At 42.5% G+C, this 18,206-nt stretch overlaps 1 protein-coding gene across 1 annotated transcript; it reads right to left on the bottom strand.

Annotated features, from left to right (window-relative positions):
* Window positions 1-928: 928 nt before the first annotated feature.
* LOC149089030 (parkin coregulated gene protein-like) lies at window positions 929-9,255 on the bottom strand. Its single transcript, XM_089239915.1, has 5 exons — window positions 9,166-9,255; window positions 4,545-4,679; window positions 4,262-4,433; window positions 3,023-3,172; window positions 929-1,089 (listed from the first exon to the last, which is right to left on the bottom strand). Exons 1-5 carry the CDS (start codon window positions 9,253-9,255, stop codon window positions 929-931), a joined length of 708 nt encoding a protein of 235 aa, XP_089096041.1.
* Window positions 9,256-18,206: the final 8,951 nt, after the last annotated feature.

The following is an 18,206-nucleotide window of genomic DNA, read 5'->3' as shown; positions in this document are numbered from 1 at the left end:
TACTAATAGACGGCAGAACATTAGCTTTGAATTTTTATGATAAACTTAAGAAAAGGAAAATTTTTGAGGGAAATTTTGCTCGTTGAGCTTACCATTACTGAACTCTGATGATTGCGCAAGAAAATCTGCTACTGCTACTCCCATAACTCCCACAGAAGGTTTCTGAAATCAATCCTGTGTGTTTAGGGGCCGTTCAAGTATTACGTAAGCAAAGTTTTAGCCGTTTTTGACTCCTCCCCTTGTCAGCAAAATTTCGTCATCAGCTCTGCCCCTCTGAATCCTAACTCATATTTTCATAAAGGGTGGTTGATGACGTAAGCATTATCCAAACCACCCCCCCCCCTTGTCATCAAAAGCCAGCAAATCGGAAACCCCCTCCCCCCATCGATGATGACGTAATATTTGAACGGCCCCTTAAGGATGTTTTGTGTTTGTGTGTTAAAAATATGTATATATACAGATTGTTTTTGTCGAATCAGAATTTTTTTCCACATTAACTTTCTGACACGGGGGTACAACAAAAACGACGACATGACCGCAGAAAAAATTGCTACCGCAGGGAGTCCCTCCATCGAGGGGTTAGCGCACCAACCTCTCATGAGTATAAAAAACAAGCAAATATCGGCTATAAATTGTAGGTCCCGGTCTAATTAGCCCTCGTGTGCAGAAAAATGACCGTGGCGTGACAAAAATGTTCAAATGAAAACCAACCCCCTCATCTTTCACGTGTTAAATTTAACTCACTTTACGCGATTTCGTCTTATGCGACTATCTTGCGGAACCAATTAGTCGCTTAAAACTAGGGATGCCTATACTGTATGTAGCCTATAAGCTAGATAAATGAGACAAAACATTTGATTGCTCCTACAATAATTTTTTTTTGTGTTTATTCTAAGCTATGCCTGTCTGTCTTCCTGCCTATGGCTCGTCAGTTGTACACGATGGACATGTAAGTCGGGATGTTGTACTTGATCTGGTAATAAGCCCCTTCGCCTCCGGTCATCTCGAGTACATTAAGAGTTTTGCGTATGGTGTCGGCACCGTCTGCGTCCTTGCGCTGTCCGTAATGAATGCCGTCTCCGAGATTGACTGCCGAAGAAAGAGAGAGAGAGGATATAGTACTCAACGTGCTAATATAATGTTTTTTTTTCGATTATCAGTTGAGTATTTATATATATAACACACAGGTCACAGGGCCGTCTTCAGAGCATCATAGGCCCCCGGGCCAAGTGATTTTTCTGAGGCCCTACCTAGCAAATTCTAGAAACATTCAACTACTCATTTTTCTGAGGCCCTTGGCCGTACCCGGGTGGGCTCATGCGTTAAGACGCCACTGTATAGACCTCTCTGATGTGTCATATCCAAGGCTGGACTTCAAGCAGGTGCGGAGGTGCTGTTGCACCGGGCCGCAAAACAGATTCAAAATAATACCGGATAAAAAGATATCTGTCCAAGGCAGAGAATTCTTAACACTCGGACCGGCCGCAACTGGGGAAGAGCTGACAGATCTATGCTGTGTTCGTTGGAATGGAGGGGGCTTCGAAATGCGTGCTTGCCCTGGCTTGCAAAATGTTTAGTTGTGGCCCTGATCCAGACATTGGCCTAGGGTTTTTACAGACCAACCTGCGCCCATAAGCCGTGTGTGGGGGAGGGGGTTCAGGTTGCCTATTGACTAGAGGGAGAGTGAAATTCTCCCTTCAACTACCTTCTCAAAATTACACAACGTTGGCGGCAAAATGCATACCTGCCACGGCAACCTGTATCTGTATCCAGTTGTATAGCCTTGGGTAGATAATCGGTCCTCCAGTCCTAACAACCCTTCACTGTGCTGCCCTGTATACAGACATTATATAGCAGTGGTCCTCAGCACTTAAAGTGCCTGGCGGCAATGCCGTCTTAACGCATGGGTCAACCACCGCCTCCTAGAGATAGACGGCCTCTGTACTGTTGCCATAAACATCAGTCAGACTACCTAGAAAATTTGCCACATTTTGAAACCCAGCATCCTATTTCGTTTCCTCTTATTTTGGCGAGGAATCTTTCTGATTGGCTCACAAATACCGCATAGTGATTGGATGTGGGGGCATAGAAATCGCCAATTCTGAGCCCAATCATTTCTTTTCCTCACAACGATGATAAGCAGGGAATTTTTTCCCTGAATATTCTGGGGGGAAATAGACTACTTACTGACGTCACAAGCAGACTGCAGAGGTCTTCTATCTCTAGGAGGTGCTGGGTCAACCCGGGGGCCTCTAGAGAGGAGGGGGATCTCACAAAAATGCGATCTGGTTCAAAATTTCGAAAATTTGCCAGGTAGGGCCTCAGAAAAACCACTTGGCCCATGATGCTCTTAAGACGGCCCTCCCTAGGGGCAGGAGCACACTTGCAGCTTCAGCGCTTTACACCGCGCATTACTGTTCAAATTTATTGCCGAATGGCTTTTTATTACCATGACATAATACAGTCGACGCTCGTTATAAAGCCTCCCATCGTACCATCAAAAACGGACTTTATATCGGATGATTGTTATACCGAAAGGGAAACATAAAGGATAGTGTTGGTATATGAAAACATTTAGGTCTTATCGTACCGGCCGTTGTAACAGAATGGACGCTATAACGCACGGTCTTATAACTAGCGTCGACTGTAAATCTGGTGTGTACCAGGGTGCTGCTGGACACTGTGCATCAGGAAAAGCTGTTTTCGCACCGGGCCGCAAAATGCTTAAGCCCGTTCCTTACCGGAACTGTGAATAGACCACCTCCCTACATGTGTGAATTCAAGGTGATGTGCTGCGAGGGGCGACAAATTATGTAGGTTCGAAAGATCATCCCATATTTTACGGGACCGACAGTTTTTTCCCACATAATCCTGTTCTTGTGAGGGTTGATCGTCCTCATTACCTCACCTCTCCCCGGATCCACAACTGCTCAGAGAAGGCCCAGTTTTTTAAAGAAAATTGGGAAATGACTATGATCAAATAGGAAGTCACTATGTTTAGGAAGTAGTGTTATAGTCTTACGGTCTTTGTTGATGAAGAGCCTCATGGTTGGCAGGAGATGGTCGTAGTACTTGACCAAGGCCAGTCCAACGAGTTGCGAATGCTTGGCCAGCTTCTGGATCAGTTTGCAGACGTTCACGATTATCTTCGGGTGTTTCGTGACCAGGGCCTCTGAAGATAGTGAAAAACAAATAATTCTCAGTCAATTATCGCGGTATGGCCGTAGACAGGACATAGACCCCCCCCCCCCCCCACAACTTCCAGAGGTGGATTTATGGTTGTGCCCACCGTTCTCCTATTCTGGTCTAATTTTCTTGACCCACTTATTCCACAAATTTTCCTCCTTGGGCTAGAGCAAGCTCAGTATCCCTCTGCGCCTCTAAGTTACTTTTTTTTCTTCACTCACAAGTTTGCACTGTCTTGGTCACTCATATGCTTGCACGTGCTCTAGGTCACTCTTTTTCCCCTCCTATGTCCACAAACTCTAGGGTTCTCTTCTGATCGTTAACTGACCTGTTCCCTCACGCTCTAGGTTACTCTATTGGTCGCTTGCTCACTAGGTCACTATTACGGTCTATCGCATGCTTGCTTCCGCTCTATGTCGCACTTTCACAGTCACTGAGAGAACTGCTAACTCAGTCTAAGGAAACATAATTCGTGGATATTATATGGAAAATTATTATGGAAATTATGAAAAATTATTATATTACCTGAAAAGAAAAGTTATATCGTCTCCGCCGGGACTCGAACCCAGGCCCTCGTGCAAAACTGAAGAAACATGCTACCATCTACACCAGTGTTTCTCAACCGCCGGGCCGCGGCCCGGTACTGGGCAGTGACATCATTCATACCGGGCCGCGACTAATCTGCCGTTTCCTTTTCCCCATTCATGTTCCGTTAATCATGTGTTTGACCGGGCTTTCCACTTACAAAAATGAATGAAACCGGGCCGCGGGCTTCCAAAGGTTGAGAACCACTGATCTACACCACTAGGGACACGACCCTGCGTCCCTTATTTCACACACTGTGGTGTGAGGTGCTGGAGTTGGTAGCTTTGCATTAGCGTCTCTTAACTTTGGAATGGGGGGGGGGCGTACGCAATAGAAGAAGGGGGTGCATTTCATTGTGAATGAAATAAATATTGAGAGGGGTGTGCCCCTCCCCCCCACAAAATTTTCTTAGGGGTTGTGGTGCCTTTGATGAGCATCAAGAAATGTGTCGATAAGTTTTTTGATTACTAGAATAATGGAGTCCTCTTACTTCTCATTTCATGGACGAGGATCGGCAGGGTCCTGAGGATGTCCCCGCCGGAGAAATCGATGAGATCGTATATGCCCTGGTAGACCAGCATTTCGTACGGATAAGTGATCTCGGTCAAGCCCCTGAAGAATATCGGCAGGTAGTATTCAAAGTCCAGCTTCGTGATATCGGCCTAGAAATACATGGCAAGTTTAAGCAGTAAAAATATACAAGAATAGGGAGAGAGATCACTTTCCTGGTTGTACTGACCAGCATGTTCCGATTGTGTGTGTGTCTGACTCACCAGCCAACGGATCCTGCGCTTATTGGTGTTGTAATCGACCGCCAACGGCAACAGCAGCGAGTCGTAATACATGCGGAATCTCGTCGGGTAGATCGGTTTTGGTCTGAAGATGCCGGTCTTCGGTGGTTCGCCAACCTTTTTGAGCAAGAAAACGACAATTCGATTTTTCAGTTTGAACAAAAATTCATGTTGCATTCATGTGCGCCATTAATTACAACAACAAAAATATAATTTTTTTTTTTCAGTTTTAATAACTGAATTTTTCATGTTATTTTCAGTGTTGATTCGAGCGACTTGAGTTAGCAATCTGGAGATGTGCTTCCAGTTGACCTGAAAATGTGCCGTGGGCCATTCAAGTAATTTGAAATTGCTCTTCGGGTCACTTACGATATGGAAATCAAATGTGCCAAGAGCCACTAATATGATTCATTTCATTGGTTTGAAAACATGGCGGGCCACTCAAGTGATCTAGAAATGTATCGCGCGCTACTTAAGTGATCTAGAAATGTATCGCGCGCTACTTAAGTGATCTGAAACTGTGCCGCGGGTCACTTAAGTGATCTGGAAATGTGCCGCGGAGTACTTAATTGAGGTGAAAATGTGTCACAGTTCACTCGAGTGATTTGTAAACGTGCCCCAGGTCACTTGAATGATTTGAACGTCCTGCTGGTCTTGGGAATGTGATGTGCCTCGGCTCACTTAAGTGATCTGTGAATGTGGCCCGGGTCACGCAAGTGATCTGCAATTTTTCCGTGGGTCAAGAGTGGACTGTATACGTGCCTCAGGTCATTTGAGTGATCTGCAAATGTCCCGTGGGTAACGAGTGGGCTGTAAACGTGCCTCAGGTCGCTTGAGTGATCTGCAAATGTGGAGTGGGTCACTTGAATAATCGTAAATGGGTTGCTGGTCACTTCCCGGATTTCGGAATGTGCCGCTCACAGTTCATTTTTACAAAATTAGATTTTTAGGTCACCGGCCAAATCAGATGACTTCGAGGGCTACATTTGGTCCGCGGGCCATGAGTTGAGCACGTACGGGTTAAAGAATGCTGGAGTTTTTTCCCGACTCTCCACTCTGTTGCGGCTTTTCCGAATTTTCTAAATGTGGACACTTTTCTCTTTTATTTCTATCAAAATAATTATTTAAAATTAAAAGTTAATTTTGCAGAAGAGTTTTCTAAAAATGAAAGGACCAGAAAAATGGCGCCTCCTTCCCAAGGAGATGCTTCCTAGACTTCGACAACCCCTGCCATAATGGAATTACAAATCTCAAAGCTATATCTACTAAAAAAATCCACATGAATATTCAAACATTTCATCAAAAAAAATGTCGATTATTATTTTCGTGTAAATACAGGGCTTGACTTTGGCACGAGGGCAGTGGCGTACTTACGGGGAGGGGAGGCTTAGTGTGCTATATAGCTCAAGCGGTAAGTTCAGAGGGGGAGACAAATGTGAAGAATGTAAGGCTAAGAAAATTAGTAGAATGCATAGGCGGAGATAGACTTGGAAGTTTGGGGGATGGCACGATTTTGATGATGTGTCAATTCATATATACATTTATACATTAGATCAATCGATTCCACCTTTGACGCTGCGCCCCCCCCCCACGCCTACCGTATCTCCGCCCATGGTAGAATGGGAGAAGGGCTGCAAAAAAATATTTCTTTTTCACAACCTTAAATAAATCCGCTTCTGCGAGACAGCAGGGGACAAAGTCAGTGAATTACCTAGAGCAGGGGTTTCCAACTCAAAAGCTTTCGTACAACCCTTGATGGGTATGAGCCTATTCCGCGGAACCCTTGGGCGTGTCAGTTCTACGGAACATTAAACAAATTTTCAATATTTGTCTAACATGCAGAGTGTCCTATAAGTTTTGTGGTTCAAGAAAATTCACTCCTAGTGAATTTTTATTTTTCAAAAAAAATCAATTGTTTTTATGCGACTTATAACGGAATAGCCAGCGCCTCCTACAGATAGAAGGCCTCCGCACGCTGCTCGTGACGTCAGCAAGTAGTCCATTTTCGAACTTGACAACCCGTGCGGAGGCCTTCCATCTCTAGTAGGTGCTGGAATAGCCCGTAAAATATAGTTTATATGGTCACCCCAATGATTTTCATATGAAACGGAAATAAATGTTAATGGAATCTTTTCTTTACCGTCTCTCTTTCTCTCTCTCGCGTGGAGCTGGACCGCTTCTCGTTTAAAAATACAATATACAAAAAAAAAAGAGTAAATTTTAACCTTAAACAAAAGAGTAGTTTGAAGAAAATATTGAACTGCAACATCTTTGTTTAATTCTTTCTGTGGTAAAAATGTTCGCAGTTTTTTGACCGACGAGGTCGAGAGAAAAAACTACTGCAGTTACCGTTCTTACCATTGTTTGTTTATCCAAATTGGTCTGAATTTGTTGAAATACGCGCGTATCGGGTTTTCGTCAAGATGCAAAATAAAGAACACCATCTATATAACGAGAATTTTTTTTTAATGTTTACAATCTCTGAGGATTCCAGAACTTTTTCGGGATTCGTGACAAACCCGACAAAAAGCTATCGTGGAACACCGATTGGAAATCTATGACCTAGAGAGCAGCGGTTCTCAACCTTTTTTGACTCGCGGAGCCCTTTTCAGTATATAATTTCTATGCCGGAGCCCTGTTTGACTCGAGGAGCCCTTTTCAGTATATAATTTCTATGGCGGAGCCCTGTTTGACTCGAGGAGCCCTTTTCAGTATATAATTTCTATGGCGGAGCCCTGTTTGACTCGAGGAGCCCTTTTCAGTATATAATTTCTATGGCGGAGCCCTGTTTGACTCGAGGAGCCCTTTTCAGTATATAATTTCTATGGCGGAGCCCTGTTTGACTCGAGGAGCCCTTTTCAGTATATAATTTCTATGGCGGAGCCCTGTTTGACTCGAGGAGCCCTTTTCAGTATATAATTTCTATGGCGGAGCCCTGTTTGACTCGAGGAGCCCTTTTCAGTATATAATTTCTATGGCGGAGCCCTGTTTGACTCGAGGAGCCCTTTTCAGTATATAATTTCTATGGCGGAGCCCTGTTTGACTCGAGGAGCCCTTTTCAGTATATAATTTCTATGGCGGAGCCCTTTTCAGTATATAATTTCTATGGCGGAGCCCTGTTTGACTCGAGGAGCCTTTTTCAGTATATAATTTCTATGGCGGAGCCCTTTTCAGTATATAATTTCTATGGCGGAGCCCTGTTTGACTCGAGGAGCCCTTTTCAGTATATAATTTCTATGGCGGAGCCCTGTTTGACTCGAGGAGCCCTTTTTTGTACATAATTTTTATGGCAGAACCTTGTAGGCCTCTCTTATTTACTTATCTATCAAATTTACTGATTCATTTTATTTTCCTCGAGTCGCCGCGGAGCCCCTGAGAGGTGCACACGGAGCACCAGTTAAGAACCGCTGACCTAGAGAGTTTGCGAGCACGCGAGTGAGCAAAAGAGTGACCTGCAGAGAGAGAGGGGACCAGGTTAGTGAATGAATTAGAGCGCGCTTAAACATGTGAATGACCCAAAAGAATGACACAGAGCGAGTGCCAACATAAGGGTCAGCTGCAGTGTCGCGGGCTGCACTAATGACAACACTCCGGTGTATAAGCCGCACCAGTAAAATGACCAAATAAACTCGTAGATTTTTCATATGTAACATGATGAAAAAGACGGACAGTTTTGTCTCTAAAATTTTGCCATGCTCTCCACTCCTTCATAAACTGATACCTATACATGTTTTTCTGATTCCCGGCTAGTAAATGCAATGCATTCAAAAATTACTGTTTCCTTTGCAATTACTCCATTCAATTATTTTCGTATTTTGAATGTTTTGACAAAACATTTTTCTGCAATTATTTTTAAAATTTTATACCCCTGATTCGGCAGCCGGTGGGGCCGCATGGGTCGAATAGAGCCGCACAAAATTACCTCACGGTACCCAGAGCATATGTAAACGTGTATATAATCAAAAGTGCTACCTATAAAGCAAGAAATTATGTCAGTGAGAGAACAAAAGCATGACCTAGAGAGGGTGTGCAAGTACAGTATGTGAGTTACCAAAACACTGTGCAAGCATGTAAGTGACCAAAACACTGTGCAAGCATGTAAGTGACCAAAACACTGTGCAAGCATGTAAGTGACCAAAACACTGTGCAAGCATATGAATGAGTAAAAGAGTGATTTAAAGAGTGTGTGTGAACATGAGAGTGACTTAGAGACACAGGTGTACTTGCGGGGGGAGGGAGAAGAAGGCCAAGCGAATTATAGCACAGGGTGGTGAATTCGAGGAAAGAGTAATCAAGAAAATTAGATTAGAATGGGATAAGGGTGGCGGAATTCGCGTAGCCCACGGGCGGCAAAACCCTAATTGTGTCTCCGCATGAGGGGTCCTTGGGCAAAATAGGAAGTGTGGGGGGCGCAATATTCGACCAGGGTCAAAGATGTTTAGTTAGTCATTGAATACATGGCGTTTGAATAAACGGGCCCTGTTGCCCATGCAGAAATCAGGCCCTGTATTTAATGCTAACCCTCAAAAGTTAAACACTTTTATGTAACACACTGTACATAGAAGATTAATTTAAATAATTTCATGCAACAATATGTTCTCACCTTGGTATGCTTCTGATAGGGCTGAATAGTAAACGCTGGAACGGTCCTAATGGGCTGACGCTGCTCTAACCTGAGAAAATTATGCTCCATGATTGAGATTGAACGCGGGGCTGCTTGCTAATACACTCCCTGAGAAAAACAAAAGCCTATGCAGGGCCTACACACAACTGCCTACCGTTAATTTTGAGAGCTCTCGCTAAACCTCAACTAACTGCAATATTATTGATGCTGACTAAGGCGTTAAGTTCGATTCTTTCTGTTGCAAATTGTCATTTGCTTTTCTCGTGGTAATTGTTGTTCGCTCTTTTTGATTTTTTGATGTCGAAACAATGGCTATAGAGCAAGGGTTCTCAACCTCTTTGAAGAATGCGGGCTACGTCATTGATTTGAGAACGTGCAGCGGGCCACTAAATTAAGCGACGTAGAAAAGCAGTGCAGGTTACTTAAGTGGTCTTTAAATATGCCGCGGACCACTTAAGTTATCTTGGAATGTGCCGCGGACCAGTTTAATCTTGGAATGTGTAGCGGAACACATCAGTGGCGCGGGACACTTAAGAGATCTGGAACTGTGTCGTGGGCCACTCAAGTCCTCTGGAATTGTGCCGCGGGACATTTGAGCGATCTGTAAATGTGCTTCGGGTCACTCAAGTGATTTGTGAACGATCCGTGGAACATTTAAGTGATCTGAAACTGTGTCGCGGGACACTCAAGTGATCTGGAACTGTTCCGTGAACTACTTAAGTGCTCTAGAGTTTGCCGCCGCTCACTCAAGTGATCTGTAAATATGCCGCGGGACATTCAAGTGATCTTGGAATGTGCCGCGAGCCTTTTGAGTGATCTGTAAATGTGCTGCGGGTCACTTGTGAGTGATCTGATAATATGTCATGGGTCACACTCTCTCAAGCGATGTGGAACGTCACCGCGGGCCATTTGAGTGATTTGGAAGTGCTACTCTGTTCATTAAAAAAAATTAGGTTTGAGGTCATGGGCCACATTTGGCCCGCAAGAAATGGGTTGTGCAAGTGTGGTATAGAGCACGGATATCCCACTGGTTTTCCACGGAACCCTGGGGTTCTGTGACTACTCTTTTTGGGGGTTCCGCATGATCAAACTGAACCCTTTAAAAATCCCAGAACCCGAAGAGAACTATCGAAGAAAAAACTTTCTTGTTACTAATACAGTAAAAACTGCCTTTTACGGAACCCGTATTAAGCGGAAACCTGTCTTTCGCGGAAAAAAAAGTGGTCTCGTGATTTTTCAATGCAAAAATACACATTAAAAAACCTGGATTAAACGGAAAATGTCTAACGCGGAAACGGAAAGGAGAATTTTACCTTTCAAAATGGAAAAATGCACACAAACACTTGGACTGTTTCGCGACCAGTTGACCAAAGGATCATACAAAATATAATTTCTTTTCTATCGTAATTTTTAATGCAATGACTGCTTGCCAATGCGAGTTCTACTTCACCCACCTTCAGATATGTAAAAAACCATTACCGTTCTGTAATGGTTACGTACATGTACGGTTACATTACCATTACCGATGCTGTGGTTTTTGAAATGCAACATGTGGTGAAACAGTTGCTTTCTGTGTGAAATTGCCATAAAATCTTTATGCAAAACAGGCTTTTCTAATACAGGCTTTGGGTAAAACGATTTTACTCGCATATTGAGTGCGTAAATAGTAAACAATATCGTTACACATTGGAACGAACCTCCGCTGTCATCTATGAAATATAAAAAAATACTAAACATCAGCCTGCGTAAAAAACCCTGCTGAGTTGAATAAAATTTTTTATTCCGGTGGCAACAGGATCCTTTTTTCCAGATATTGTTTGCCAATACGCAACTAATTTTACTCCAGATTTTGTGCTGAGGAGTGAAAGCACTCCTTCAAGTTTTGAGTAATTTTTTTTCAATGGAGTTACATTTCTTCTGTTTTTCATTAAAAAATACCCCTCTTTTTACAAAATTATCCCTAGAAATTTTGGAGAAAATCTTCTAGAAAGTAACTATATACAGTGCAGTGTGTATTATTTACAGTAACTGTAAAGTTACTGTCTAAGTAGGTCTAAAGGTCTACTGTAAAGTTATTTTCTAGAAGGCATATTTCTGTGGTGTTTGGTCAGATCATGATATCTCCAAAAAATGGCTTTTTGATCTAAAAGTAAGTCTTGCTAATTTTAACTAATTAGAAGTGAGATAAATGCAAAAATACATGTGTACGGCTAAAGAACATGCTGATGTATGATATTTCCGTTTGTATTTGTGTGTGTGATTTATCTTTGATTTTTAAATGACAATGAAAATGCGTATACCTCAAAAATGTGATTTTGGAATTATGATGTTCTGACCAAACACCCTGACAAAATTTTATTTTTACCCGTTTGTTGGACATGAACGAAAGTAACTAAATAAGACACCATTTTTTTCATAGTGAATAAAGTTTACAAAACACGAACGTTTAGAGTCTGAGAATGACTGAGAATCAGTGTTATCTGAAAAAATAATTTAAGAACAATATCACTCCTCTCTAAAATTTTAAGGGGTGATTTTGTTAAAAAGAGGGTGTATTTTTTTTATATATAAAAACAGAAATAACTCCATTAAAAAAATTACCTAATATTTGAAAGAGTAATTTCACTCTTCAGCAAAATTTAGAGGAGTAAAATTTAATTTGGATGCTTATTCGTGAACACTACTGGGAATGCTTCCGCGTACACAGAGTTTTTGCCGCCAAAAAAAAAATCCCCCCTTCCCCGTATTGTATAAAAGGTAGAAAGGATGTTATTTTTCATTCTGCACAGACATCGAAATTCTGTGCGAAGAAAAACAGCAGGTCTGTTCTGTTGAAATTGAAGACAATATGCCCACTATCGGGAGCATCCTCAGGTTTGATCCGGGCCCCCTAGGTCAGTGGTTCTCAACTTTAGGATACCTGCAGCCCGTTGATTGTTTTTTTTGTGAGTGGAAGGCCTAGTCATACACACGACTAATAGGAAATAAATGGGGGGAAAATGAAACAGCGAATTACTCACGGGCCGGTTTAACCACTGAACTATAAGGAATGAAGCGAAGCGCCTGCGTGTAAGTAAATTCTGTTAGCGTGATATTCTTATCCTCTGAAGACGAAACCGATAGCCAGGGACCAGTGCCGTCTTAAGGCATGGGCCCACCCGGGCATGGCCCGGGGGCCTCAAGTGCAGAGGGGCCTCATAAAAATTTTATCTGGTTGAAATTTTCGAGAATTCGTTCGGTAGGGCCTCAGAAAAATCAATTGGCCCGGGGGCCCATGATACTCTTAAGACGGCCCTGCCAGGGACGGCTCAAGCGAGGATGCAAGGGGTGCGGCGCACCCTTGTGGCAGATTGTAAGGGGCGGCAGCTTTAGTTCCTTTAGTTAAGACCCCAAAATTTAACACAGTAAAAGTTTACATGACATCACGCGTTTGAGTCATACCTCGACAACGGAAACGTTGAGAAAATAGAGAGGGCCTGTAGAAACAAGAATGTAAGCAATCAAAGATGCTCGAGATAAAATCTGTATCCGTGCGGGACCTATTTTTTGCGCCTCCTGCCTAATGCCTCCCGCCTCATCTTGTGTAATGTACAGTAACAGTCACTTTCGTGGAGCGGGGATTTGGGAGACACACACGCTCATACTTCCGGCGCAACTCAATCGGTAGTAAATTGCCTATGGCGATAGACCGCAGTTGTGTTCTGTTTGAATGAATGCCTATTGCCCCCCCCCCCCATAGCTCCTACATTGTGCGTCAGGGCTCTCAGGCTGGAATTTTTCGTTCATAACCCAAGATAGATTTTCCATCGGGGGGGGGGGGCCTTTTACAGTTAATTTATAGTGTGAAAAAAAAACATAAAAATTATAAACAAAAATTATAAGGATTTAGTCTCGGGCTCCCAAGCTTGGAGCCCTGTCAGCCCCACCGGTGGGGGGGGGGGGGGTTCATGTCCCTCCCTCGCGACTTATAAAAAAAATACTCCCTTTCATCTCGGATTTTGCGCCCCCCCCCCTCTTTAACGGCGCACCGTGTAGCCGCAATGGGTCGCATGGCCAAGCGCCGCACCTTCATTCTTATCACACTGGGGGCAAGTGTGCATTTTGGTTCCGTCACCCATGGCAAGGGCGGAACCGACAAGAGATCTAGCCCTTGGTCCGGGACAATTCTCATAATTTTTCGGCTTATTCACGCTATAAATTAACTATAGAAAGTCTCGTGAGAAGTCTGACCGAGGGGGCTCACAAAAGATCCCAGCCTGGGGGGGGGGGCTGCTCAAGGATGAAGGGGAAGGGGATGCCATGCCCTCGCCCGAATTTGTTCCAGAATAGTCAAATGAAAGCAAAGGAACAATTCGGCTTCTCACTTGGCCGGTCCCTGGAGTATCAAAAACACCTTTGAAAAAAATTTCTGAGTAAAAATAATCTCGTTACATGTCATCATAGGATAAGTGATGATGGCTCACAAAAATAAGTGCTGTTTCAAGGATTAAGTTATCTGGCATTATATTATAAGAATGGTAAAATAATTCTAAAATGAAACAAAAAACAAAAATCTACTTCAAAAGCGGGATGTATGGCACGAACATTTTGCATAGTAAACAATAAGATATGTGGCTTTCTTCTGGAAAAAAAATCAGGTTTATCTCGAGGTCCCCTTCACTGAATTCCTGTCAGCCTCCTGCCAGGGTCGCAATTAGGGGTGGCATATGAGGCTTCGCACCCGGGCTGCAGGTAAACTCGAGCCGCCCCTGCCCATAGCGTGTCGAAATGCATGAAATTTTTTTAGTATCTCCCGGTATTTGCCTTTTATTTGTTGTCTTATTAAAAAATTATTGGGGGGGGGGGAGCAAGCCGAACAAATTAAAAAATAGTTTAATGTTTCGATAAAAAAAAAATTATATACACCGAAACAAAATACTTTTTACACGCGATATTAAATTAACCAGTTTCTGCTAATTTTAATTTTTTTTGAAGGGTGGAAATTCAAAATTTCTCGGGAAGAAAAATTTTTTGCCCCTCCCAAGCCTTTTGATTCTGCGAACGCACCTGATTAAGAGGTGGGGACTAAGCCCTCTTTTATTTTTGTCCCGGGACTATGATGTGTTGAGTTTGCAATAACGCCGAGATTACACTATAAAAGCCGGATAAAAGCTCTTTCATAAAATATGAAAATCCAACCAATAAGGGTATCGGTTACATTCGAGAAAATGCAACTGATGATCTTATTGGTTGCATTTTTCAAGTTTTATAAAATAGCTTTTATCAAACTTTTATAGTGTAATCTCGGCCTAAGGGGTACGCTTTTTTTTAAATATTATTTTGGACTTTTTACCGTCAAGGATTCCGCGAGAAACTCTACGTTGGAAACTCCTGGTATAGCCTCTGTACTAATTCGGGTTCCGATTTAACTTTTTTTTGGAGCCCCTCTGTCTAACTTTTCATACGGACACCCCAGCGTTAGAATTAAAAAAATAAAAGTCACCGGTCATCAGTGAATACGAGAACCTACTGCTCCGCAGACGTCATGACTGGTCCGCTAAACAATCTGTTTTGAATAATGATGATTCATTTTCCTAAATATATTATTTAAAAGAGTGATGTACCACCAAGGGGTTGAAAAAGCCATAAAAAACAATTGGCACTGCAGTCAAACCTTATTTGACATTTTGAGAAAATATTCGGCAAAAGGTATTTGTGCTTTTCTAAGAAGATATATACTGAATGGTGTGCGAAGGTTCAAACGGCAACATTCTTTTCAAATACACACGTCGTTTTTATTTTTTAACATATTCAGCAAAAATTAGGGCAGTTTTAGTTATCAAAGCTTCCAAGACAAAAAAATTTCTAAAAAGTTTTCTAAATATTTTTTAGAGAAATATTACGCTTATCGTTCTACATTTAAATGACTGAAACAATTTAAAACGATTGACGATTCTCCCATAAGAGATTCTTCCGCTATCAATGTATCACCGGAGAGATGGGGATTTTAAACCATAATCATGAGTGGTCTGCTGGGGTCCCAATTGCTGCTGCAGTAGCAGCCCATACCCCCTTCATCTGGCATCGCCATCTCCTCAGCGAGTGTGGCGTGACATGCAGATTTGTTAAAGATATTTATGCTTTCCTTGCGAAAGTTAGTGTCCTTAAGGGCTTGGCAATAAAATGTTCATCGACGCTTTAAACCGTGACCTAGAGAAAAAATAACATCACTAAAAGAGGAAGTTTCATTCCGAAGAAGTTATCGTTTAGTTTCGATTTCGTTATTATCGAAGAACTAACTTTGATGTTGTGAGAGGAAGGATTAGCGGAAGTTTTCAAAGACGGGTTGGAATCAGTAGGGGTGGCAAGTCAATGGGAGGAATTTAGTACGAAACTGTCCTCTGTTTTGCACGACGTCATACCCTTTGTTCGAAAAAGGCGTGTTTGTACATCGCACCCTCTATGGTTCACAGATAATGTGTGGAACCTTTATCTTGAAAAGAAAAGAGCATTCAGAGAGTATAAAAGTGGACGAGGTGACCTATTATTGTTTACTGATAAAAGAAGACTGTGGAAGAAAGCGATAAGAGATAGTAAAAAGGAAGTTGAATCTAGGTTGGCAGATAACATTGGCTCTGACCCAAAATCATTTTTTCGATACGTCAATAATGGATGTAAGGGGACAGTTGGCCCCCTCTCGATAGGAGGCTGTAGGGTAGAGAGCAATGTAGGCATGTATAGTGCTTTCAATGACTTTTTCGCGTCGGTTTTCCTCTCGATAGGAGGCTGTAGGGTAGAGAGCAATGTAGGCATGTATAGTGCTTTCAATGACTTTTTCGCGTCGGTTTTTAATGGAGATAATAATATTCGATATACAGGTGTTGCATGGGGTAATAAAACCCTCAACGATATTCAAGTAGAAGACGTGGAGGTCCTAAATCTTCTAAGAAATGTATGTGCAAGCAAAGCACCAGGACCAGATGATATCTATCCCAGGGTCCTCAGGGAATGTGCTAATGAATTGTTGGGGCCAGTCGCGCAGATATACAGGAGCAGTGTTGCTGAGGATATCGTCCCAAGAGATTGGAAACTTGCTAACGTTGTTCCGATATTTAAGAAGGGTAGTAGAGAAGCTGTGTCCAATTATCGTCCAGTGAGTTTGACGAGCTCCCTCTCGAAGATTTTGGAAATTATCATCAAAAGGCAGTTTGTGAAGTGGATAGACGGGAATAATGTATTGTCGGATAATCAGCATGGGTTTAGGAAGTGGAAGTCATGCGTGACTAACCTCCTTTGCTTCTATGATCACGTGACTAAGGCTTTGGGTAAGAGCAAAAATGTAGATGTTGTTTACCTTGATTTCCAGAAGGCATTCGATCGCATCCAACATGGTAAACTCTTGAAGCGTTTACACGAGATTGGAATTGAGGGCAACTTGCTGAATTGGATAGAATCGTGGTTAAGAGATAGGTCGCAACGAGTTATGGTGAAGGAGGAATTCTCTGGTTGGACAGACGCCACAAGTGGAGTTCCTGAAGGAAGTGTCCTTGGCCCCATACTTTTTATCGATAAACTCGATCAGGGTATCGATGGGATCACTAGCAAATTCGCAGATGATGTGAAGCTAATGGGGGTAATCGGGAACCAAAGCGATAGGGAGTCGCTCCAGACCAGTCTAAACAGGATTGCAGCATGGGCAAATGAATGGAGCATGGATTTTAGCATTGATATGTGCATGGTCGCTCATTTTGGTTCGAACAACCCACGGTTCTCTTACGAGTTGAATGGTGTCACTATCCCGGATGAAACTAGGATCACCGATTTGGGTATTCTCATTGACGAGCGGCTTAGGTTTTCTGAACATTGTTCAGCGGTGGTCAAAAAAGCGAATAGAATGCTTGGTCTCATTTTCAAAAAGATCTCTTCGCGTTCTCCTAAAGTCATTCTTCCGCTTTTTCGAGGCTTAGTTCGTCCTGGACTGGAGTATGGTGTAAGGTTTTGGAGACCATACCTACAGAGGGACATAGACTTGGTTGAAGGGGTGCAGAGAAGAGCTAAGCGTGTCCTTATTGGCACACAGGGCTTGAGTTATGAAGAGAGACTTCATTTTTTGAATATATTTACATTAGATGAACGCAGGTGTCGAGGAGATATGATCGAAGTGTTCAAAATTTTCAATTGGATGGACCATGAACTTTTAGTACACCGCCAATCGACTGCTTTTACAAGGGGATACCAGTATCGATTGGTGAGGGACAATGCAAGGTTATGGTGTCGCAGGGAATTTTTCTCTAATAGGGTTGTTAATAAATGGAATAGCTTACCCCCGGAGGTAGTAAATTGTAACACAATTGACACGTTTAAAAAGAAATACGATGAACATGTTGGGGTGAATCGAGAAGCTATCCATACTTAGAATAAGACAACCATAAGTATTCTTTATGGGCATTGTATAATATTTTATCATGTGTATATGTTGTTTATAATTTTTGTTAATTGCATTTTTAATTGGGTTGCTGTATTTTCGAAATATATGACATCCATATTTGTTATGGGCATGTTTTTCTCAGCCACCTCGCTGGGCATTTTGCCTGTTGTGGTATTGTATTTGTATCATTGTTCCGAGCTCGATTTTAGTGAAGTTTTCGTATTGGGGGGGGGGGGGGCGTTCAGCTACTGGTTTCGCGGACCACCAGTTTTCTTTTTCGTGGTCCGATTGGTTAATCGATGGTCTCGGACCAACGAATCACCAATGATTTCGAACGCTGCACAATATGCTCAAAAATGAAATTAGAGAAAGTTGTTGCCTCGTTTCTCCTGATGCCAACTTTTAAACAAATTCCACGTTTGCAAGTACAATATTCACTGAGATATTCGAATTCGAAGAATGGAAGAAAGTTGAGGGGGAGAAAACAGCATTAAATGCGGATAAACCGTTTTACCCAGGATGTATGCTAACTCTGTGTAGGGCCGTAACTAGGACTTTTGCCGGCCCTACAACTTTAAAATTCGATAATTTTATAATGGTGTTCTTTGTTCCC

Source organism: Pholcus phalangioides, unplaced genomic scaffold, assembly GCF_987345545.1.
Source record: "Pholcus phalangioides strain wild (caught in Gottingen) unplaced genomic scaffold, Ppha-v1.0 ptg000002l_1, whole genome shotgun sequence".
Classification (NCBI taxonomy): Eukaryota; Metazoa; Arthropoda; class Arachnida; order Araneae; family Pholcidae; genus Pholcus; species Pholcus phalangioides.
The sequence above is the reverse complement of the archived record's forward strand: the minus strand, read 5'-3'. Positions and strand labels throughout refer to the sequence as shown.

What these genes read in the sequence shown, in the direction of transcription:
- LOC149089030 (XM_089239915.1), bottom strand. Translation starts at nt 9,255, where the DNA reads ATGGAGCATAATTTTCTCAGGTTAGAGCAGCGTCAGCCCATTAGGACC. An exon ending in CCTATCAGAAGCATACCAAG is followed by an intron (nt 4,680 to 9,165) that starts GTGAGAACATAT and finishes TTGCTCAAAAAG; the next exon opens with GTTGGCGAACCACCGAAGAC. An exon ending in CCTCGTCCATGAAATGAGAA is followed by an intron (nt 3,173 to 4,261) that starts GTAAGAGGACTC and finishes CACTATCTTCAG; the next exon opens with AGGCCCTGGTCACGAAACAC.